Below are 24,810 nucleotides of genomic sequence, written 5' to 3' on the forward strand. Positions count from 1 at the left end.
TTTTAAACACTAATCACAACGAGATACCATTAATTCTTGCTGGAGATTTCAATGTCAATTTTCGTTCAGAAGAATCTCAACCATTAATTGATTTTTAAATAATAAATTTAATTTAACAATGAATAATTCTCCATTTGAATCACCCACAAGATATGGCACGACTATTGATGCAGTTTTCTCCAGAAATGTACATAGTTTACAAAGCAAAATTTATGTCTCTCATTTCAGTTATCACAAACCTATTATATCATATATGAAATATGGTAGCAATTAATCTATCGCTGTTGTTTTAAACTGTGTTATTGATGTTATGTGATTATTAATAAATGATTTTTAAATTCAAATATGATGTTTTTTTTTTTATTTTTATCTAATTGCCTACTCATACAATATTAAAAGTTTTACTTCAATCGCGTGTGATCCTTACGCGCACTCTTTTTTTATTTAAACTTCAGGAATTTTAAAATTATTTTCTTATTCAATAATTTTATATGTTTTAAAAACACATGTGATAAAAGAATAAAATGCATGGGGCGAATTAGATGCTTTTAATATTGGAATAAAAATATCAATAATAATTGATTGAAATTTTATCAAAGAAAAAAAAATTATGCTCATTATCCACACTTAAATTAAGTTTGTAAAGTTAATATATGTTTGAGTAATATGATATGATAAGAATAATAATATATATAACAGTAATTTTTGTTCACTGGTCAAACAAACCGTTAAATGACATTTGTCATAATTTTTCACAATTTAAAAATATTAAATTTTTAACTTTCGAAGGGTAAGTTATAGTAATCGCAAAAAATCGAAAATAAAAAATTAAATTTTGACATACCTTAGAAAAAATGAATGTATATGTGTGTGTGTGTGCGGATACAAATTTTCGTCGACGATTTCGGGAACACCGATCAACCGATTTGAACAATCCAAAAAACATTCGATTCGTATTGATAAAAAGAAATGCTGATTAGCTCCGAAGATACGGGGCAAAAAGTGGCAAAAACGATAACTGAGTTTTTAAGAAAACGGAGCGTCCGATTTTAATAATTCAAAAAACATTTTACTTGTACATATTGACAAGATGAAGAAGTGATTAATTTTTGGGAAGGCAGGTCCAGCGGTTATGGACTCTCAGTAAAAATAAGTTAAAAAATGTTATTTGGCGGTCAAAAATGTTTATTGGACATAGGCACATCAAATTGTCAGATATTTTAGAGATTTTAATAATGTGTACACATTTTGTATAATTTTTTTTGGTTCCGTACCAAGATTTTTGATTACGGTACGGAAAGTTCGAGCAATTTGCCTTAAGGCACGATGCCATGCACTCCACTAGTTCATTGTTAAATTAGTTTTGTCTATTAAAAATGTTTACATTTTTCATCATATTCCAAAAGCTCAATATATTTAATTGCTTAACGATGAAAATATTTCTTTTCTGAAATATTTTCAGAAAATTCTTCATTCATTTCGCTTATACAATTTTTACTTCATGAAAAATATACTATCAAAAATAAGTCAATGTATTTATAGAATGTTTCAAATACGGTTCATAAATACGGAATTTTGCTGAATCCACCTTAGAGAAAAAAGGTATTTTCAAACACATGCAATACCTTGCGACAAAAAATGTCGAATATTTAATAATCTGATACAAAGATATTGTAGCATGAAATGATGAATCAAGAAGAAAGTTGAATTGAAACAGTTTCAGCATGATATTATATGAATATATTAGTTTGTTTTTGTAAAATAAATTGCGATATAAGCAAAAAATCACAAATACAAATAAATATAATTTTATAAAATTATTAATGTAAACAATTAAATAAGTTGTTTTATGATATACAGCATTTATATATAAACAAAAAATATAAATTAATAATGCTCAAAACATGAGAAACAAGTAAATAAATAAACTGCATACAGTAGTTTGACAACTGCTAACATAGACTCGATACGGCTGAAGGGCGAGTCAGTGCAACAATAATATTTCATATTCTATATTCTCTTACCCATATTCGGTTCCCAATTCATTATGTGGTGGTAAAATATCACTGCACACAATTTAAATCACTAAAAATCCTTTTTAACACATTTAAAACACAACTAATGCTGAAAACTATATTTCATTCACTAAAACCGTTCCTTATGATTAAATGCAACATGGCCGGTGGTTTTATTCACATGAACGCTGGCGCTCGATCGCTGCGTATGTCATACTGGTGAACTCGCTCGTTCCATCTGTGAAATGCCAGCGCGAAAGAGCGAAAACAGGCGAAATGATCGACACAACTTCGTGTGGCATTCGACTAAACATCATATATTACGAATATAAATAATTTTACATTTTGCAACAAATGGATATATTTATGTCATATACGAATGTGTAAGTTTTGGCTTGTATGTGTATGTATAATTGATAAAAATATTTATTTTTCTAACATCAATACTTCTTCGAAAGTACCATGTTTTTTCTCTCATTCATAATAATTTATTTGCTATTTATAAATATGTAAAATATGAAAAACAATATAAATATTATTGATAAAATATGAATTTAAATTGTATCGATATACTTTATTTATTTTATTATTATATTACCGATAAAATATTTGTCTATCAAACATATTAATAATAAAAAGACATGTTATTAGCATCAGATACATACATTTCACTTAAGATCAAAATTTCTTTTTCGCAGAGATAAAAGAAGTCGCTGATGTTGTCATCAGTTGACATGAACAATAAAATATGAATGAACATATTTAAATATAAGTTATTATTAGGGCAAATGCTCATTTGTGACTCGTGACAACCTGTAACGCATTTTTTTTCTCCATAGGTTCAAACCAACAGACTTGTCGTTTAAAGTAACTTAAAATCTAAAAAATAATTCTATTCAACCATTATTTAACCTTTTTCAGTAGTAGTTAAGCTAGCAAAGTTGGTTTTTTTAATTTCCCGTAGGGTAAGTTATTGCAATCGTCCAAAAATCAAAAATATTTTTTTTTGCATCCGATTTGAATGAAAATGAAAAACATTCAATTTGTAATGATAAAAAACGTAGTAATTAGTTTTTGGCAAAGATAGGCCCAGCCGTTTCTGAGATAAGGAGCCAAGTAGCTAAAAGTGTCAAAAACTAATCAGCATATCTCTCAATAGGAATCGTGGACGAGAAATTGTATCCATACATACATACACACACACACATTAATTTTTTTCGAGGTATGCCAAAATGTTCAGAAACTTTCATAAGGTGAAGATATGCAAAAAAAATCAATCTCGAAAAGCTAAAAGCGCGCTTTCTAAGAAATATGGATTATACTCTTCTTTTATCTATAAATATGGAACTATTATTTAGAATGAGGACGATAATGGAGAAATTCATAACTAATGCTATTGTAAGGACAAAAGTCACCAGTATTTTTATTTTTAGTTATTTCTCTTGTTTGAAAATTTTACTATAGTTGGCGCTACTATCATATGCACATACCGATTTTAACCTATAAAACCTATTTTTACATCGTATGTTCGCCACGCAAGTTTCGTGTGCGTGTAGTTTTAATAGCAGAATTTAGCTTTTCGTTGTATTTATAAATATTTATTGTGAATAAAATGACTTTAAAACTTGAATGTTCTAAGAGCAGTCCGCCAATATCCGTATTGGCAGTTATAGATTTAATTAAAGGAACCCATCCGGTGGAAATTGATTGGGGAAAGAATTATAAATTGACAATTAATAACGCAATTTTAGATATTCATACTGACAACGATGCTTGCAGAGCCCTAGCCACCGCGGCTCCACAATACGAACTGTACGGCCGAACAGCTGTTGAGTATGCACAAACAGATCATTTTTTGACATTTGCTTTAACGTTGAAGGATGATTTAACTAACAACTTGCAATATTTAGACAAGACGTTGACATCTGTTACTTATCTTGTAGCTAACAAACTCACAATAGCTGATTTGGTTGTTTTTTCCTGCTTGCGCGATGAGTGGCAGTCAATATCTAAAAAGCCTGTACCCGATAATATTACCAGGTGGTTCAATTTAATAAAAGCTCAAGACTGTGTCAAATATGCTATGTCATTTGTGAGCAATGAGGTTGATTCAAAAGCTTCAAAAAATACTAAAAATCAAAGTAATGATACAGTTCAACAAGAAGGTAAGTTTGTGGATTTACCTGGTGCCGAAATGGGTAAAGTCGTGGTTCGATTTCCCCCAGAAGCTTCAGGCTATCTCCACATAGGTCATGCAAAAGCAGCCCTGCTCAATCAATATTATCAACAAGCTTTCCAAGGAAAATTAATAATGAGATTTGATGATACCAATCCCGCCAAAGAAAATGTTCACTTTGAGCAAGTTATTTTAGAGGATTTGGAAATGTTACAAATTAAACCAGATTTGTTCACGCACACCTCGCAATATTTTGATTTGATGCTACAATACTGTGAACAACTTATTAAATCTGAAAAGGCTTATGTAGATGATACAGAACCAAAAAATGAAAGCTGAACGAGAAGAAAAAGTTGAATCTGCAAATAGAATAATAGTATAGATAAAAATATGAAGATGTGGTCTGAAATGATTAATGGTACTGAATATGGCCAAAAGTGTTGTGTGCGTGCTAAAATAGATATGTCTTCTGCAAATGGCTGTCTCAGAGATCCAACAATATACAGGTGCAAAAATGAACCTCATCCGCGCACAGGAACAAAGTACAAAGTTTATCCAACATATGATTTTGCATGCCCAATAGTAGATGCTATTGAAGGCGTGACACACACATTGAGAACCATGGAATATCATGATAGAGATGAGCAGTTTTATTGGTTTATAGAGGCTTTGGGTTTGAGAAGGCCCCACATTTGGGAATACTCAAGATTGAGCATGACTAATACAGTTTTATCAAAACGTAAACTTACATGGTTTGTAGAGCAGGGTTTAGTTGATGGCTGGGATGATGCCAGATTTCCTACTGTCCGAGGTGTTCTTCGCAGAGGAATGACTGTTGAGGGCTTAAAACAGTTCATTATTTCTCAAGGTTCTAGTCGAAATGTTGTCTTTATGGAATGGGATAAAATATGGGCTGTTAATAAAAAAGTTATAGATCCAATAGCACCACGATACACTGCTTTGGAAATGGATACAGTTCCTGTTAATGTAAAAAATATTACAAGTGATGTATCTCAAACTGTGAATGTCCATCCAAAAGACCCAGCAATCGGTACTAAAATTGTATGGACAGGTTCAAAAATTTTAATAGACCGCGTAGATGCTGAACTACTTAAAGAAGGTGAGAATGCCACATTTATAAACTGGGGTAATCTTTTAGTTGATAAAATTAATAAAGACAGCAATGGAAAAATTTTATCTATTGATGTAACACCTAATCTTGATAATAAAGATTTTAAGAAAACTTTGAAGTTAACTTGGTTGTGTGACACAGTAAATGCCCCATTCACAAAAACATGCTGTGTTTACTTTGAGCATATAATAAGCAAACCTTTGCTTGGAAAAGATGAAGACTTCAAGCAATACATTAATCAAAATACCCGAAAAGAAGTTGAAATGATAGGAGACCCAGAATTAAGAAATCTCAAGGCTGGTGATATAATACAATTACAAAGAAGAGGTTTCTTTAGAGTAGATGTACCTTATGCGCCTGCAAATGAATTTACTTGCAAGGAGCAAGCAATTGTATTGTTTTATATTCCTGATGGCCATAGCAAGGAACCTGTTGCTGCAGTGGTAAAGCCAGCAAAATCTAAAGCCCCAAAGAAATCAAAAGAACCTGCAGCAGAGAAATCCCAAACAGTGGCTGGTGCAGAGCCAAGTTCTGGTATAAATTTTGAAGCTTCCATAGACCCTCCGAGTGTTAATGACTTATCTGTTGTTAAAGCTCCTAAACAAGCAAAGAGCCAGAATAAGCCTGAAAAATCAGCAGCAAAGACCAACAAGAAAGATAATAAATCAGAGCCAAAAGAATCAAACAAAAAGACAAATGAAAAGCAATCAAATGTGAAAAAACAAACACGTTTAGGCCTAGAGGCTCAAAAAGAAACTGATTTACCAGGATGGTATTCACAAATTATAACTAAAGGTGAAATGATTGAATATTATGATGTCTCTGGTTGTTATATTCTACGACCATGGTCTTATGCAATTTGGGATATGATCAAAGATTTTCTAGATGGAGAAATAAAAAAGCTAGGAGTAAAAAATTGTTATTTTCCAATATTTGTCTCAAAAAGTGTACTAGAAAAAGAGAAGGAGCATGTGGCTGATTTTGCACCCGAAGTGGCTTGGGTAACTAAATCTGGAGATTCAGATTTGGCAGAGCCTGTAGCCATTCGACCAACTTCAGAAACTGTTATGTATCCAGCTTTTGCAAAATGGATTCAGTCTTACAGGGATTTACCAGTAAAATTGAATCAGTGGAACAATATCGTACGATGGGAATTTAAACATCCACAGCCCTTCTTGAGAACCAGAGAATTTCTGTGGCAGGAAGGTCACACAGCCTATGCATCAAAAGATGATGCAGATAAAGAAGTATTACAAATTCTGGATATTTATGCTCGTGTTTATTCTGAACTTTTAGCAATACCAGTAGTTAAAGGTCGTAAAACGGAAAAGGAAAAATTTGCAGGTGGAGACTATACAACTACTGTGGAAGCATTTATAAGTGCAAGTGGGAGGGCTATTCAAGGTGCTACAAGCCACCACTTGGGTCAAAACTTTTCTAAAATGTTTGATATTGTATATGAGGATCCTGAGACACAAGAAAAGAAATACGTTTTTCAAAATTCATGGGGTTTAACAACAAGAACAATTGGTGTCATGATTATGGTTCATGCAGATAATCAAGGCCTGGTTCTTCCACCTCATGTAGCAAGTTTGCAGGCAATAATAGTTCCTTGTGGAATTACAGCTAGTACAAGTGAAGAGGATAAAGATAATTTATTGAAAAGTTGTAGTTGCTTGGAACAAAATTTGAATGATGCTAAAGTTAGAGCTGAAGGTGATTACAGAATGAATTATAGCCCTGGCTGGAAATTCAACCATTGGGAACTTAAAGGTGTTCCGCTTAGGGTTGAGCTTGGTCCAAAAGATATCAAGAATGAACAAGTGGTTGTGGTTAGAAGAGACACTGGAGAAAAAATTACATTTTCCCAGAAGGAAGCTATTAAAAATATAAAAGAATTGTTAGAAGTTATTCACAAAAGCATGTTGGAAAAGGCTACAAAGGAATTGAATGAACATAAGGTAGTTTGCCATGAATGGAGTAAATTCTTGGAAGAACTGGAGAGGAAGAACATAATACTTGCACCATTTTGTGGTAGTATTCCATGTGAAGATAAAATCAAAGCTGATAGTGCCAGGGATGATGACACTGAAACTAATGCTCCATCAATGGGCGCTAAATCATTGTGCATACCTTTTGAACAACCTGCCAAAATTACCTCTGATGACAAATGCATCAATCCCAAATGTAGCAACAAGCCAAATGCTTATACATTATTTGGAAGAAGTTATTAATTCAAAATATTCTATCATCATCTATTTATTACATTTGATATTATAATCATTTACATTAAATACAGTGTTTTAAAATAAATAATATCATATGTTATTACTTAGTAGAAAAATAAATTACATTTTATATACAAATTTTTTATTTATTACGACATTTTTTATTTAAAAATGGTCTTTGGACTTCAATAATGTTCAAATACGTTATTCAATGCAGTTGTCATTGTCCGCTTATCAGAATTTTAAAAAATATTATAAGTTCATTTAGTACATTCTCATCAGTGTAAAACTCATTTTTTCTTTTACGAATCATTATTATTTCTTCAAAAATTAAGTTAGATAGACTTCGGAAACCATTGTATATTATCTGGAATAAACGGTTCTTAACCTTCAAAACGAGGGTTAAAAACAATATCAGTTATGCAAAATAATGCTTAATTTCTACTCTTTAGAATACTATGCAGAAAATGGCAACTAGTTCTTTAGGCAATTTAAGTTAACATAATAATTGTAACCAAAATTAAGTTACCGAAAAATTATATTTATTAATATCAATAAGGATGGCACTTATCGATCATGCAACCACATTTATTTTTTTTGGATGGTATTTGCTATAGTATAAAATCATAAAACATATTCCTAAAACGTATGGAATGATACTCATCACAATTATACCAAAATAAATATGTTTTGGATGAAAATTCTCTTCCACATACACAGCATATATGGATACACAAATAATCGTTTCAATAAAACATGTTGTGTAGTAGAATGAATATCTGAAATTAAATTCACATAAAAATTAAAATTTTATAAAGTTTGTCATTACTTTCATAATACTTGCAGCACTAACTTTTTGGCAGTTCTTCCATCATTAGACATTATGTAAGTAAATAAGTACACTAAACCCAAAACACCCGAAAATAAAAAAGTATGGAACAGAGTTTTGCCACAAAAAGGAGATCGGTCAAAGCAAAATATCCACAGGGTCATAAAACTGCAATGAACAAAGCATCCCACTATTGTTTTGAGGGGAAATATAGTTGCAGCAGCAGACAATGATAATACTCGAGAAACTGTGAAATAATCATAATTAATTATAATCATATATATTGTTGAGAACTAGTTATGTTATAAGTGATATATATGTAGAAACTATTTAAAAATACCAGATCCCATATTTAAGTAAGGCAGTGATAGCTTGGGGGTTGTTCTTTTTTTATTTTTCTTTGTTTCGGTTTTGAGATTTTTTGATATTATGAAAGATAAAAACCTTAGAATCATTTAAAAAAAAATCATCTCAATATCTATTTTTTTGACGAAGTTATAGATATATATATCTCTGTATGTATGATCCTCTGAAAGCGTTTTTTTATCGCTCCGCGAGCTATTGTATGCCAGATTCCTCTTTTTCATTATAATACCTCATGCACATGACCTTTTAAATGTGTCAGCATCTTTGAACACCATGGTGTATTTAGTACATTAAATTAAATGGTGTATTCAGTACATTATATTAAGAACTTTAAATACGTTTTTCTCAAATTGACTTTTTTCAATGCGGTGCCACAAATTAAACAAAAACTACAAGTCGGATCGACTTGCATTTTTTTTTAATTTGTTCACCACTGCAATACCGAGTCCCCCTACCTCAAACAACTTGATAACATAACGCAAAAAAAATTTGCGAAGCTTCTCGCCCCAAAAAAAGGCCTTTTTTGACACTTTTTTTTAAATTCCTGCCATTTTTTTCCTTCTTGCTTTTTTTCTTTCATTTTGGTAGGGGGACTGGAAACAAACTTCTTCTTAAACGTAATTTCTTTTTTTTTGAAGTAAAACTTCTTTAGGCGCGATATGGGTGTAAAAATTTCTTTAGGCTACACGGGTGTAAATCCGTACAAATGCAACGAAAACGCCAACGTGAAGTTGCACACTACGACGCCGTAAGCGCTGATGTCGCGAGTATCCACTCCCGTCATGTCATGCGTAAGTCGAGCGCTAAACCCTATATGAACTTGCATTAATTGAATCACGTTTTTTTTTACAAAAGAAGAGGTTGCTGTATTATGTCCTCATGGAATAAGACTTTTCTTAGAGAATAAATGTGTCATGGAATATAATAAATTTATATTGAATCGTTGAAGACAAAATAATATCTACTGCCACGGATATTTGTGTAGGTTGCCATGCGACAGATCAACAATCATACATTCGTCAGCAGTTTCACAAAAATCGGTTATGAAATAATTTTAGTTCTGAATAATTTTAGTTCTGAATAAATTTTACATAATAACAACTAATATTGATGTAAGTGATGGCTTAGCTAATGGTTGTGTAGGAAAATTAGTGTACATAGAACGTGGCGCTAATGATGAACTTCTAGGTTTATGGTTTGAATTTCCTTGTAAGATAGGTAACAAAATAAGAAGAAAGCTGCACATCATATTCAAACTCTTAATATCAGTAGGACAGCTGTGCCGATTCTCAGGAAATCATATTTGTCAAAAGAAATCATTTTCCTTTAGTGTCTGCTTGTGCACTCACAATACACAAATCACAATGTGGTACTTTTGATAAAATTGTATATGAATACAATAAAACACATAATCAGCAGCTTCTATATGTTGCATTATCACGAGTTACCAGCATTAATGGATTGTTCATCATTTCTAAAACAACGACAAAAAAATTTATAATGGAAGAAAACGGCCAGCAGGATTAATGGACTTAAAAACTGAATTCCAAAGACTTTCAACTTGTAGATTAATAACACAAGAAGAAAAATTGAGTGAGATAATAAGTTTGAACGACATTTCATTGTTTTCCTTTAACTGCCAAAGTTTACGAGCTCATTTGCCTGATCTGCAAGATAAAGTGCTACAACGTTGTACGTTTTTGTTATTTTCGGAAACTTGGATTAATAATGAAGAACGAATTAATATTCAGAACTATTACTGCGTTACTCAATACAAACGATCAAACTCAAGAGCAGGTGGTGTAGCTGTCTAATGTCTATCATTCATGTTCAGATACTGTTCATAATGCCACTCCTATGCAGTTTCTTGCGCCAACGATATTACTGGATATTCCTAATGAAATTACACAAGTAGGTGATATTACACACACAGAATCAAACATTAATTATAGTCGTCCTTTAAATTTCTCCCAATAAAAACATATCAAATATTATTGAATTTCTTCATCAGCAGTTACTTCATTTTTCTAATGAGGGTGCAAAACTTTTAAACACTAATCACAACGAGATACCATTAATTCTTGCTGGAGATTTCAATGTCAATTTTCGTTCAGAAGAATCTCAACCATTAATTGATTTTTTAAATAATAAATTTAATTTAACAATGAATAATTCTCCATTTGAATCAACCACAAGATATGGCACGACTATTGATGCAGTTTTCTCCAGAAATGTACATAGTTTACAAAGCAAAATTTATGTCTCTCATTTCAGTTATCACAAACCTATTATATCATATATGAAATATGGTAGCAATTAATCTATCGCTGTTGTTTTAAACTGTGTTATTGATGTTATGTGATTATTAATAAATGATTTTTAAAATTCAAATATGATGTTTTTTTTATTTTTATCTTAATTGCCTACTCATACAATATTAAAAGTTTTACTTCAATCGCGTGTGATCCTTACGCGCACTCTTTTTTTGTTTCGGGCGATGCGCAACGGATTTATCTGTGGCACCGCAAAAGAGATCGATTTCGCAAGACCGACTTTGGCGCCCCCTGGTTAAAAAATGACGGCGCAAAAAAAAGAAGAAAATCACGTAACATTCAATGATTTTGTAATTTATGTTTAAAAAAAACCGCATGTCTCTATGATAAATACATTTCGAGAAAAAACAAAAACAAATACCTTGCATTTTTTGTAACAAAAAAAGAACAACCCCCTTAAGTATAACAGGCCCATATTAATACTTAAAATCTTGTAAATTCGACCCTTATCGTAAATCAGGTACAATCGATCGATTTCTACTATATTGAACCGCCAAGACGTATAGATCAAATAAAATATGTGTGTGTATGAACAGATTTTTTACCGCAAATTGACGTTTTCTCAAAAACGGCTGGACCGATTTAAAAAATTTAAAAGCCAATCGATGTATCTCAATGAGAACTATCGTTTGTCAGTTTTGCGCTACGATCGGCCGAACCGTTTTTTTGTAAATGGCAAAGAAGTGAAAATTTTTTCGTCCACGTTTTAGTCCGCAATTCTGAATCGATATTGAAAATTCAAAAACCGTTCGAAAAATATAGGTTGGGAATCGACCTGATTAGTTTTTGGTAAAGATCGGCCTGCCGTTTTCTTGTAATAAAGCGTTAAAAAAAATTTTTTTTAACGATTTTTATTATTAATTTTTTGGCGGTAGATACTCTTATAGATCTTGCTAAAATATTACGACTCTACGATAATTCGTTTAACTTTAAAAGTTCGTCAAAGTTTGAAAAATTGATATCGTTTTTTTGGCATTTGTCAAAATAAGACCTTCCATCGGCGTTTGCTCAAAAACGTCTGAACCGATTTTAGAAATTTAAAAGCCATTTGATGTATCTCGATGAGGATTATCGTTTCTCAGTTTCGTGCGAGTATTTATAATAATCCATTTGAAAATATTTTGAACAATTGTTAATAATCAATTATCATTTATTATTTTTATTGCCCGAATGCCTAATTATGGTACACGAAGTTCCAGCAATTTGCCTCAAACAATAATGTCATGCACTACTTAGTTTATTAATTACAATGCTTAATCTATTATCTTTATGAATATCTATTCAATACATAAAAGGCTCCATTAATCCATCCAAGGCTGCTCATTAATCCGTTATTTAAATGATTAAGAATTCATACAAAAATATTATTTAGAGAAATAAAATTGAGAATAATAAATTATTATTATATTGAAATACTGAATTTTATTTTGAACACAAAAATCAGTAATCTTACGAAATCAATTTAGATACGGTATAAAGTAAAACAAATAGCTGCTATTTTATAGCTGTATATAAGATATTCAAGTTATTTCATCAGTGATTTCATAAAATATCCTGAAACAATCAGAAATTTAAAAACGAAAGGTATTATTTGAGAATCGTACTGAAGAGTGTTTAGCAAACATCGGTTCTCAATAAAACTTAACATAGAAATACTTAAATATTATAGGCCAATAAGAAATGGTTAAATTGTACAAATGCATCAAAGTTTGTAATTAAAAGTCGCGATTTGGAATGTATAAGTGCGTGTTTGTGCACTGTAATTAAAACAATTACATATATTTTAAGTTTGTTTGAAAAATATTAATTGGAAATTGCATTGATTAGATTTTAGTAATAGCATTTTATCTAAATAGCTAAATCTTAATTCTTGTTAATTATGTCAATTATATACAAATGCTAGTTTATCTTTTGATAAATGTACAGCTTCATTTTTATACTAAAATCTTATATTATTTATTTGTCGAACATATATATGTATATTTTCATTCATAAAAATTATTTTTATGGAAAAATACATATTGAATAAGTATATAAAAGGATAAGGATTAATTTTTAACAAAATCAAAAATAAAAACTCACATGTTATACAAAAGTGCCACATAAATTGAACGCCTGTTCCACACCATGTAATGTTATGTTTATCATATTGTGCAAAACGAATAGCTCGATGATATCCTGCAATGCTCCAGACTATGCCCAGAAATGAAGAAATAATTGATACAATTTGTAAAACTTTCCAACTTTCACTGTCTCGCAAAATAATTGTTAGCTGTAAAGCTAGTTGAGGAGCTGACTCAAGAAAACACTCAATTAAACGTAGTAATGATATGTCACTGTCTTCTTTTAACATATTTTCATATTGCAATTTCTAAAATTGTCAGAATACAACATAAAATAAATAACTTTGTAGCAATAAAATTCTTTATAATTTCATTAAGTTATTAATAAAAACTAAAATCTAATCTTAAAATAAAATTAGATTGAATCAGTACCTGTTCCTTTCTATCATTCTTTTTTTCAGCATGTCTACTTGCAAAAGCAAATTTAAGACTATCGCAGCAACGTGCTACTGTTGCTAATTGCAAAATATGCATAAATATCTGAAAAGCACCTAAACACCTACTTCCTTTGCTTTTAATAAGCAAGCATGGTGTTGAACGCTTTTGATTCAAATTATGGGCGTCTTCTGCATACCTAGAATATTTTAAAATAGTAGTATAGTAAATTCCGTAATATAATTTTAATACTAAGTAGATGATTACAAAGTTTTATCTTTTAAGATGATATAGAATACTAATTGTTGTGCCAAGCAATGATATTTGTCCTTTCGAACTTCAGGATGGTGTATATAAGTGCCAGATGGCACAACATAATATAATTTTTAGAACTTATGGTTTAATTTGGAATAAAATTGTAAGTATATAATTATTAGAAATTATGGTTCTAAATTATTTGTTAATTTTTGATAGTAAAATACTCACATAGTAAGTGAGATGCAGGTATTTATCACAGCTGGTACAGCAATAAAGACAACGGTCCAAGAAAAGTAGTCATAATTTGAATTTGAAAAATAATAACATGCTAAATAAATATCTACTCCAGCATCTACTAAGTGTGCAATAATAGAGTATATCAAACCGATTATATCTAAATTAGTAACAGAAAAATTGGATGGAGTACTGTCCACATCTTCCGTTCCACACCATTCCAAATTGGTGTCATATATTACTCTCATTGTCATAAATTACCATCGCCATTCAACGATTTAAGCCTCTCATAGCAAACTATTAAATATCTACTTTGCCTCATTTACGTAGGCTACGTTCTCTCAGAACATATTATTGAAAATGTAAACATAACAAAAAAAAAATTAAATGCATATTGTCAATACAACATGAATTCCTCCTTTTATCTATGAATTCAAACTAGTACAAAAATAAAAATAATTAAAGGAATTAATAATGCAAGTCAATAAAATTGAAAAATATATAGCGACAATCATCGCTTAAGGACAAGCCAATAAAACTGTCATTCGATTATTATATTGTCCAGACTCGATACACTGTGAGCCAATAACCAAGGTTTTTTGGCTCTTATGGTCACTCTCAGTCTCTCAGTCTAGAGTTCTAGTTCTACCCCCCAGAACACCTAGTTAAAATAATAAGGGGGTCTAAACTAAAATGTACTGTTCGAATACTTTCTGTACATTTACAATTTCAATCATCTGTCATTTTTGCTTTGCATGTGCGAGTTGAAGTTGGCGCAAACTGAAGTTTCGTCGCCATGACTACAGACTGCACCGCAAGTGTATTGAACGTTAATATTTGAATAATTGAATTCATTGATTAAAATGTATTTTAGATTTGCTGAATGAAAAAATATTTTTGAAGAGTAGAAAAGATATAGTATAATACATATAAAAAATTGAATTATTTAAAATTATTGTGACCATATATTTTTTTTTACTAAAACCAGGTAACTTATAGTTAAGCAAACCCGTGACGGAGGCGAAGCTATTTACGCTAAATTACTTAAGGGGTTACACGGGTTTTACGGTTTCCAAAAAAACGAACTTTCTTATTGAATTCTATAACATCTCTAGAATATTGTCCTAAATTTTCAAGTTGATCCGACAAATAGTTTCGGAGATACAACCTTGAAAAGGTGGACGCTCAAGGTCCACCTTTATTGTCTCTTTAAACTTCAAACGCGTTTTTCTCAAAACTATTGTCTAGATTTTCCGCGAACTACTCAACCGATCTTGATGAAATTTTACACCGGTATTCGAGATATCATTTACAAGGTTTTAAACGGATTTTTTTTAATTACAACTATTAAAATTTTTTCAAAAAAACGTCTGCCAAAAATCAAATTTTCATTTTTTTTCTTTTTTCCTGCGTCCAATACCTAGTTTATTGTCTTTACTAAAACACATATTTTTTATTTTTATTTCGAATGATCCTGAAAGAAGTTCTGCTGACAACGCGGAGGCATCTTTCTTCTGAGGGACTGCCGGAAATGGCTTCGTAATGACCGCCATTTTGATATATTTTTTTGAAAATTTTACAAAATGTTTATTAAATATAAAATTAAAAAAAAATCATTAAAATGTTTCATTTTTCATATGTTAAAAAAATTATTGAAAAAAGGCTGTTTTTTGCACGAAGAAACCCATTCAACCCCATAAAAATGATTCAAAATAACAAATACGTATTTTTGTAAATAAAATTGTAAAATGCTATTTAAAGATATAATAAAATCAGTTTTTTTTTTTCAAGTTAAAAAAAAAACATTTTATTTAAATCGGATTTAGTAAGATTGAGTGCAAAACTTTATATTTTTTGTATGTTTTTGTCGCTTTTAAGCCTTGTTAAAATTCTAATTTACTTGTGCCACGCAATCAGAAACATGCTAGAATGTTTGTTTTCGTAATTTTTCTGCATTTTCGCAAATTTGGAAAAAACAGGTCTAAACTCTAAATTTTTAAAGTGAGATGTTATTTTGCAGTCAGCAATGTTTTATGCTTAGATAAACAAGTATAAATGGTTTTATGCATTTCCATGGAATGCAGATACTTATAAAGTGTTATTGATAATCATATCATCGAGTGATAAACCTGATTTATAGTAAATGGACCATACTTCTGAAATATTCGGTACAAGGGACAAAAAACTTGAAACCGGGACAATTATTGTGAAAAATCTGGACGCATTTGCGCATGGGACTGTCCAGGCCAAACCGTGACTTAGTCACCTCATTTAGATCTATAGTCATATATGTATATGAAAGTGGCTCATTACTGCCAATATCCTCGTGATCCTGGTTGTAAAATATAACATAATCAATCGCAATGTTATGATCTAAAATACAGACAACTCATATCCAAAAACAATAATCGAATTGATGCCCTTTGCAGCTACTTTAGCTATATATAAATTTGAACAACTGTTTAATTCCAAAATATAGCTTATTATTACTAGAAAGTAATCAATTCGATATCCAATTGCAATTTTCAGACAAAAACTATATCTGTAATTGTATTAATTAGGTATATAGTGAGCATAAGACTCGATTTCTTAATATTAATGAATTTTTGTAATTAAACTATCACCTTTTGAAGACCTATAATATTTTAGGATGATCGTTAAGATTACGAACTTTAAAATCATACAAAGCTTCATTTAATTTGTGCAATTCTTCAAAGAAACGGCCTACTGAATCTTTACTAAAAGCTAATCACAATGTTTCTCATCAGAATTTTTGATTAATACATGCATACTTTCTTGGATTTTGTCTTCAAGAAAACAAAAACTAGTTAATTGGATTTTCTGGAAATCAAAAACATCAAACTTCACCTTTTATAAAATTTAAAAAAACATAGAAACAAAATTTGCAAAATAAAACACATGAAAGTGTACAATAAAAAGGAAACCGGGCACTGCTCTAACGCTAATAATTTGCTTTTAAGCAAACATTTATGAACTGTTGCATCTCTAGATGAAAATGACCCATCAATCATGTTAGATATTATTACTAATAAATCATCAACATTGCACTTGTAACATTAATTGCACATTAATGAAAGTTACTCTCAAATTATTTAATTAGTGGATGAAATTGGCTTTATATTTTTCGTCATCCAAATATATATATATATGTACATATCAAATAGGTATGTAATTTTTTTTTAAATGTTTTTTATAGTATATTACTTATCGAGATAATTTAATTATATATTAAAATTAAAATATTATATCAATATAATCAGGAATGATTTTCAAAATATCAAATATTTATATTTCAATAACAATTTATGCTTTCTTATATTCTATTCTTTCCACTTTTACTTCATTCGCCACTAATTGATAAACATATGTAACTACAGTGGAGCTTTGTATGTCCATTAGCACAAACGATGGAGTAGCATTTCTGAAAAAAAAAACTAAATTTAATTACAGAATCAAAGCACAATTGATTTTAATCAGAATATATAAATTATTAGAAAAAATTAAGATTAAAAAATTAGCAGAAACTTTTCCTGCCCAACTGTGAAAATCCACTTATAATTAAATAAGTACCATCATTCCATCAAAAATTATTTAAATTATTCTATTAAATGTGTTATTATTTTTACAAATTGGTTTGGTTTACAAATTGGTAATGCATAATGCATTACTTATAGTTTGAAGTTTCATTAAGCTTTTTGCAAAACCTGCAAACTTTAAGTAATGCAAACGCTTTATTCAAAAGGTAGGCGCTTCTGTTACTAGTTACGAAGTTTATATATCTTATATATAAAATCCTTCTGTAATGATGTATGAAAAAATAATCCTCCTAAACGATTATTCAGATTTTGATAAATCTTTCTGAAGTTTAAGGGATTTGTTTAGGATTTTTTGAATTACAGAACATAGAAAAAAAAATGGCATGCAGGTGCCGAGGACTCTAGGAACAATTGTTACCTCTGGTAACAATGTATATTAAATTATTGCTAAGATAAATGTAATTTAGATATCACAATTACTAAAAACCAGTTAAAATATGGTACAAGATGATAAAAATTATAGGCATCATTGTTGGAGCAATTATTTTGGGTAGAAAATCCAAGGTAATATTGTACATTTACCGCGGATACTCAATACTAATTTTTTTTTGAATTTGTAAAAAATTTGAATTTTAAAAAACTTCAATTTGCAATATAGTGTGAGAATTGAGACTCATTTTATTTAAAGCGGTTCTACATTTAACATCGCTAATATTGATATATATGCATTTTTGTTTAAAATGTAATTTAAAAACAATAATAATTATTTTTAAGTAAACGATAAATATTAGTATATAAAAACATTAGTAGAGGGCAACATCTGTCGGGTCATCTAGTATAAATATATAATCATATATATATATATATATATATATATATATATATATATATGTATGTATGTATATGTGTATATGTATATACATAATTGCTTAATGTTATAAAAAGTATAGACGGGCCAATATATGAAAATTAAAATAGAGTATGAGGACCAATATTTGCAAAGTGTCATGTTGTCATTTATTATTGAAATAATAAATTCTAAAGTCAATTTGGAATACATGAATTTATCAACATACGTTTCCAACATGTTATAAGCTCCTGTAGCAGAACCAGGATTAATATAAAATTTATTATCATGTTCATAAGCATCAAATTTATGTGTGTGCCCAGAAATTAATATATCAACATCTAGTTGTCTCTGAACTAGTGCTAAAGCCTCTGGATCCCCCCATGGTACAACCTGAAAATTACACAGATCAAAATAATCACAGTTTAAAATATTAATCTGAAAACAATTTCATACTTGATGTCCATGTGTTAAACCAATACGAAATTGTCCTACTGTTACTACTTTTTGCTCCGGATAGTTGAGATTCTATAAATAAAACTAAAATTAATAATATTGTTGTATTTCAAGTTCATATATAAGTAATTATGACACCTCATCAAAATCTCCTCTTACAACATGTACATCACTAGCTAAAGTTTTTAAATAATCATAGGATTCTTTAGTACATAAGTTGCCGGTGCACAATATATGTTGAATTCTACCAGGAATTAATAAGGCCTTAAACTTTGCTGGTAAGCTACTACACCGATGTGGGAAGTGCATATCCCCCAAAACTAGAACCAACTAAAATTAGATTATAGATTAAATTGTAAAACAAAATGAACTTTTTTTAAGGACAATGTTTAGGGACAATAATAACCATTTTGCCACTGTTGATTTATAACGTATGTAGATAACAGATACTAAACCTCACATGCAATTCATTTTCACGATTTAAATTAAATCAACTATTGTCAAATGAACGTCAAACAGTAGGGTATCCATATCGAACATCAAATAATACTACGTTATTACCTGATTAGACATTTCATCCTCCCTAAGATTTTCGCATTTTGTAACCCGTTAGATCTGTTATGCGATCCGTATAACGGATATATATTTCTTGAATCCATGGATTCAAGACTATAGTTATTAAATTTTCAAATATCCAGGAAGCGCTTGGATTGATTTTTATGAAACTTTTTTATGTGCCGAGACAATATTAAAATATATGAAAACAAAATATATTTATTGATATTTTATGTAAAATGTAATTTTAGCAGTGATCAAATTTATTTCGTCAGTTTTGTACGAAAATGTGGGCCATAAATTTTGTACTAAGACCCGATCAATGACTTCAAAAATTTTGAAATACGTTTAGCAGTTTCTAAAATTTAAAGAATAAGAATCAAATTTTGGCTCACAGTACAAAAATGCTGCTCATTATTCCAAACTTTGATAAAAACTGCAAACTTTAAAATTAACTACTTACTCTTTTAGAATGTTCTTTAAGACCATGAACTCTATCATACAGTTTTTGGTCAAAATATATTTTGACCATTTTCTCAAAAACTACTGCACTGATTTCAAACATAAAAACTATTTTACTATAGTAAAATGGTTTGAATGTTTAAAATCAGTGCAGGAACTTTCAAGCTTTATACTTGTTTATCTATGGTAGTTTTTGGAAAAATGTCGATGATAGATGAAATTTGGGATCACATACACGCATATACGTTTTCCAAATTTGGTCTCAAACAATTCAAAAAACTTCAAACTTCGAAAAAAGCAAAATTAACAAATCGGGCTCTTGCAAAATTTTTTACGCCACAGATAATCAATTAATTGATTTCCAATTTGGACATACGGCATACAGCTATGGGGATCAACTTCCAACTCAAACGCTTTAATAATTCAAATATTTCAAAACCAGTTATTAAAAGAAATTTTGAAAGCACCAAAATATGTTCCAAATTGATTAATACACAAAGAAACAGGCACTAGCGCAGTTAAGGATGAAATAATCGCTTTCTCACGTAAATATAAAAATCGCTTAGCTGATCACCCGAACTTGCTCGCCAGAAAACTTCAGAACAACTCTACCAGGGTCCGATTAAAAAGAAAATTTCTTCTGCAATAATCAACAATAGATAAGACTTTCGACAAATCACTGGCAATGGTCAGATGATTTGTTTTTGCCAACGCCGTTATAACATATGAAGCTAGAGAAATAATTATGTTATGCTCCAAAAATGGAAAAGGCAAATTCCTAAACCAGAGATGGCGCAGGCTCTGCTCCGGTGGAAGTTCTTCCATAGATAAAAGAAGAATGGTTCCTTCTATGCTTCGTTTAACTAGTGGGGTGTATGCATGGTGTATGGCACCGCGCCTGTTCGAGAAATACTGAATGTTTTCAAATAGATTATTATAAATATTGTAACATTATCTAATATTTATAAGAATTGTATAAACTGAATTGCAAAGTTGAAATTATTTGTTCAAAGTAATTAGAACTTTAGTCATAATTAAAAATAAAATCTGAATTATTTTCGATATAAAAAAAATTTTTTTTTGAAAAAAAAAAAAATTAAAAAAGTTGAAACGGTTGAAACAAAATTATTTTTTTCCAAAATCAATTATTTTGTTAAGACAAGCAGAAAGTTTTTTGAATCATTTAAATCGGACGCTTAGTTTTCTCAAAAACTGCCGTTTGTTGCACATTTAGCTACATATCTTTGAAATGGCTGGGCCTGCCTTTGCCAAAAACTAATAAACACTTCTTCCAATCATTATTAATTGAATGTTTTTGAATCATTTAAATCGGTTGATCCGTGCGCCCAAAAACGTGGATGAAAAAATGTATCCATACATACACACACACACACACATCATTTTTTTCTGAGGTATGCCAAAATGTTCGGAAACCTTCAAAACGTCGAGAAATGTAAAAATTTTTAATTTCGATTTTCGGCCCATTACAATAACTTACCCTACGGGAAGTTAGAAAATAGTTTTTTTTTTAAATAATAAACTTTGTCATTAATGATTATGTTATATCTTATTAATTAAATAATTATATATATTATTAATTAAATAATTATATTTTTATCGAGTTTTTTTTGCATTTATATTTTGTGAACGTGAAAAACACCCTTCCCTTATCTATGGGTTACACTTTTCACTTTCTGGTAATACATATGCATATATGACTTGACAGCAATGGTTTTTGTTATGTAACATATCATTTTATTTCGATGCAATATTGCGCTTTGATATTCCTATACATTTAATATTTTATCTATAATGAATAATGGTTTATACAGCATATTATAAGTGCAAGTTTCCATAAAACTTATGGTATTGAGGTGTCTACTTTTCAGCCATTTTCATATTTCTGTCAACCAAGTTGTCATATGTCATAAGTTGTCAACTGCAAACAGTTTTTATTAATGTTTTTTACTTGTTCGTAGTTGCATGGACTAAATGCAATGTTGATTATAAGAACAATTAGGAAATTTAGTTATTTAATGTCAAAACAATAGTAAATATTTATGTGAAAGTTGCAGTTATACATTTAAAACCAGTGACATTGCTTTAAGAACATAACCGATAATGGCTGGTATGAGCGAGTGTTTTGCAATAGGTAGTACCGTAGCATGCAAAACATGTCACGATCAAGATATAGAAGGTGTTGTGTTAGCATTTGATCAACAAACAAAAATGTTAATCCTCAAATGCCCTTCGAGCAGTGGGAGGAATAATTTAAACGATGTGTATATGGTTAACCTATCTCTTGTCAATGACGTTCAAGTTAAGCAAGAAACGAGCTGTGTTCCCGAAGTGCCCCCGTTGCTTAACCTGCAAAGGTTAAACACTCGTGTAAGGAATCAAATTGAACAAAAAAGAAGACTAGTTAATGCCCTTGCTGCAGGAGTAAGTCCGGAAGGCCAAAAATTGTTCATTGCTATTTCAAAAACTATTCATGAAGTGACTTGGTCAGGACCCAACATTGTTGTTTATAATCAAGTTACAATTAATCCACCATATAAACCAGAAAATGTCATAGGAAATTCTGAGTCTCGGGAATATATGTATGTAAAGAAAGTTGTTGAGAAGCACCATAAGGATCAAGCCTCTGTTTCATTGACGCCCGCTACCAATGCAGCCCAGCAGTAATTTAATTTGCGACATTATAATTTAATAATATTGCAATATACTATTATTTAAATATAGTATTTAGTAATATTTTATATCTACTGCAAAGTTATAATTTAATAAATCATGTTTATATTTAATATTTTATTCAATTTAATGTAGGCATTGGCATTAAAGATTTTTTCTAATCTAATTAATGCAGAAGAACAGTATTTATAAATAAATATATAAGGTAGCATCTACTTTTATTACTGTAGGCATTCTAGTTAATGACGAAAGAAAACAATATAAGGATGGCAGCAAAAGATTTTGTCATTTAACAAAATTAAAATCCATTGAATGATAACACTGTTTGGTTTTGTAGCAATAAATAAAATAATTTTTACATTATTCAAAATTGAGTTTTGCCATAAAAAAAACTCCAAACGTGAATGAGTGATTTATCTCTTTCTCAAATTAGACAACCATTTTCTTTTCGTTATTGTTGACAGCACTGTGCTACGAAGGTGGCGAAAAGCACACGCTCAGGGCCTTTTCACTCAGTGCAAAATCCTCGTTCAAAAACCGTGTTTCGTAGTATCCATCAAGGTGAGAATTTGGCGCTAGTGCGCCGATACCAAGTGACAGGTTGATAATTCTTTAGCTGTCTCTAGCATTAAGCGGCCATTTTGATCGGGATTGTTATTGTGTTTGTGACTGTTCTGTTAAAGGGTGTTGTATATAATTGTTTATAAAGTTTTAATTGTTTATAAAGTTTGTTGTTTATACAAAAAGTATGACTCTTAAATGCAGAAGAAGTGTAGTGTATATAATAGAAAGTTTAGAATTTATGTAATACATAATGTAGTGTGCTGTGTATTACGCTTGATAAAACGGAAGGTGCGATTAATTCATTAAAAGCATTATCATTATATTAAAAGCTTCAGACAAGGCCTTATGCTAGTCTAGCTTGAATGAAGATATCATAACTTATATGTAATGTGAATACTCAAGACTGTATTTTAATTCATTTTGTTATCATTAGATATCGTATTTCTGAATCATGTATTATAATTTGTTAATGACATATGACTGTATTTCACTAACATTATTGTAGTAACAAGTTAGGGTCCAATAAAAATTGTTATGATAATGTGTGATTTATATTTAAATCTGTAGTCATATTTGTTTTTTCTTCTTTTATTGATTTGATTTGACCCCAGCATATATCATAATATATACTCTTGATTGAAATATTCTTATTATTACTTAATATATTTTTAATTTATAATTATATTTTCGCAAATTTTAATACAATTACGATGCAAAATTAAAATTCTAATTATTTTTAAAATTATTTTTTTTTTATTGATAGTACAATATTTTTAAAGTACAAATATTTTCATTTCAAATTTTAGCGCTTCAATTTGAATGGCGATTGGAAGGCGATTGAAGCGCCATTGCAATATTGCGACCGTAGCAATAACTAATTTTTTTGAACCTCAATATCGCTAGAATGAAACGTCTATATTATTATATTGTCTAGGCACACGCTAATCGCAAATTTGTAGGTTATGATGGGCACGGTAACATGCAGGTGAATGAAGAAAAGAATTTGTACGATATTTTAGGCTGCCAAAATGATGCTTCGTCGGCTGAAATCAGAAAAGCATATCAAAATTTGATTTTAAAATGTCACCCAGACAAGTGCTCATCCAGCCAAACGGATACATATCTTTCTGTTACGAAGGCCTGGAAAATTTTAGGAGATCCAGTTTCCAGAAAAAAATACGATGCTGAATTATTTTCTGAACAAAGTAAAATTATTTTATATGCAACTTTGACCCGTGATGAATTGAGCTATGATGATGAGAGTGAAATATACTATTATCCATGTCGATGCGGTGGCACTTACGTTATTGATGAAATTGCTTCACTGAATGAAGATTTGTGTATTGGATGTGATGAATGCTCTTTCTCAATATTAGTTAAGAAAAGTGTATAATGAGACTGTAAAAAGCTTGCTGACTATATAAATAGTAGAAGCACAACTTCACAATTTTTATCTAGCTTTATATATATTTGAGTAATTGATATAAATTTTATTAAGAGGCTGCAAGGCTGAGGAAAGAGAAATCTCTATTATTTATAGCTTATTTAAAACAAACATAACTATAAATCAGCAATAAAACGAAATTTCATTGAATATTGAAGTATATTA

At 30.1% G+C, this 24,810-nt stretch overlaps 3 protein-coding genes and 2 pseudogenes across 3 annotated transcripts; 3 read left to right on the top strand and 2 right to left on the bottom strand.

The window, feature by feature from the left end:
- The first annotated feature begins 3,550 nt into the window (after positions 1-3,550).
- On the top strand, positions 3,551-7,572 carry LOC113371524 (annotated as a pseudogene).
- Positions 7,573-8,125: 553 nt separating this feature from the next.
- On the bottom strand, positions 8,126-14,553 carry LOC113371302 (XK-related protein 6). Its single transcript, XM_026611935.1, has 5 exons — positions 14,064-14,553; positions 13,575-13,776; positions 13,162-13,450; positions 8,405-8,627; positions 8,126-8,330 (listed from the first exon to the last, which is right to left on the bottom strand). Exons 1-5 carry the CDS (start codon positions 14,321-14,323, stop codon positions 8,126-8,128), a joined length of 1,179 nt encoding a protein of 392 aa, XP_026467720.1. The 5' UTR covers positions 14,324-14,553.
- A 2,840-nt stretch (positions 14,554-17,393) lies between these two features.
- Positions 17,394-19,459, bottom strand: LOC113371529 (vacuolar protein sorting-associated protein 29). The gene is made up of 5 exons (XM_026612158.1): positions 19,336-19,459; positions 19,068-19,259; positions 18,930-19,001; positions 18,703-18,866; positions 17,394-17,511 (listed from the first exon to the last, which is right to left on the bottom strand). Exons 1-5 carry the CDS (start codon positions 19,336-19,338, stop codon positions 17,394-17,396), a joined length of 549 nt encoding a protein of 182 aa, XP_026467943.1. The 5' UTR covers positions 19,339-19,459.
- A 2,426-nt stretch (positions 19,460-21,885) lies between these two features.
- Positions 21,886-22,639, top strand: LOC113371526 (annotated as a pseudogene).
- A 1,541-nt stretch (positions 22,640-24,180) lies between these two features.
- On the top strand, positions 24,181-24,594 carry LOC113371303 (dnaJ homolog subfamily C member 24-like). Its single transcript, XM_026611936.1, has one exon. It carries the CDS (start codon positions 24,181-24,183, stop codon positions 24,592-24,594), a length of 414 nt encoding a protein of 137 aa, XP_026467721.1.
- Positions 24,595-24,810: the final 216 nt, after the last annotated feature.

The sequence above is a fragment of the Ctenocephalides felis genome, unplaced genomic scaffold (genome assembly GCF_003426905.1).
Source record: "Ctenocephalides felis isolate EL2017-DRISC unplaced genomic scaffold, ASM342690v1 CF-g0.4_SCAFFOLD_01492, whole genome shotgun sequence".
Lineage (NCBI taxonomy): Eukaryota > Metazoa > Arthropoda > Insecta > Siphonaptera > Pulicidae > Ctenocephalides > Ctenocephalides felis.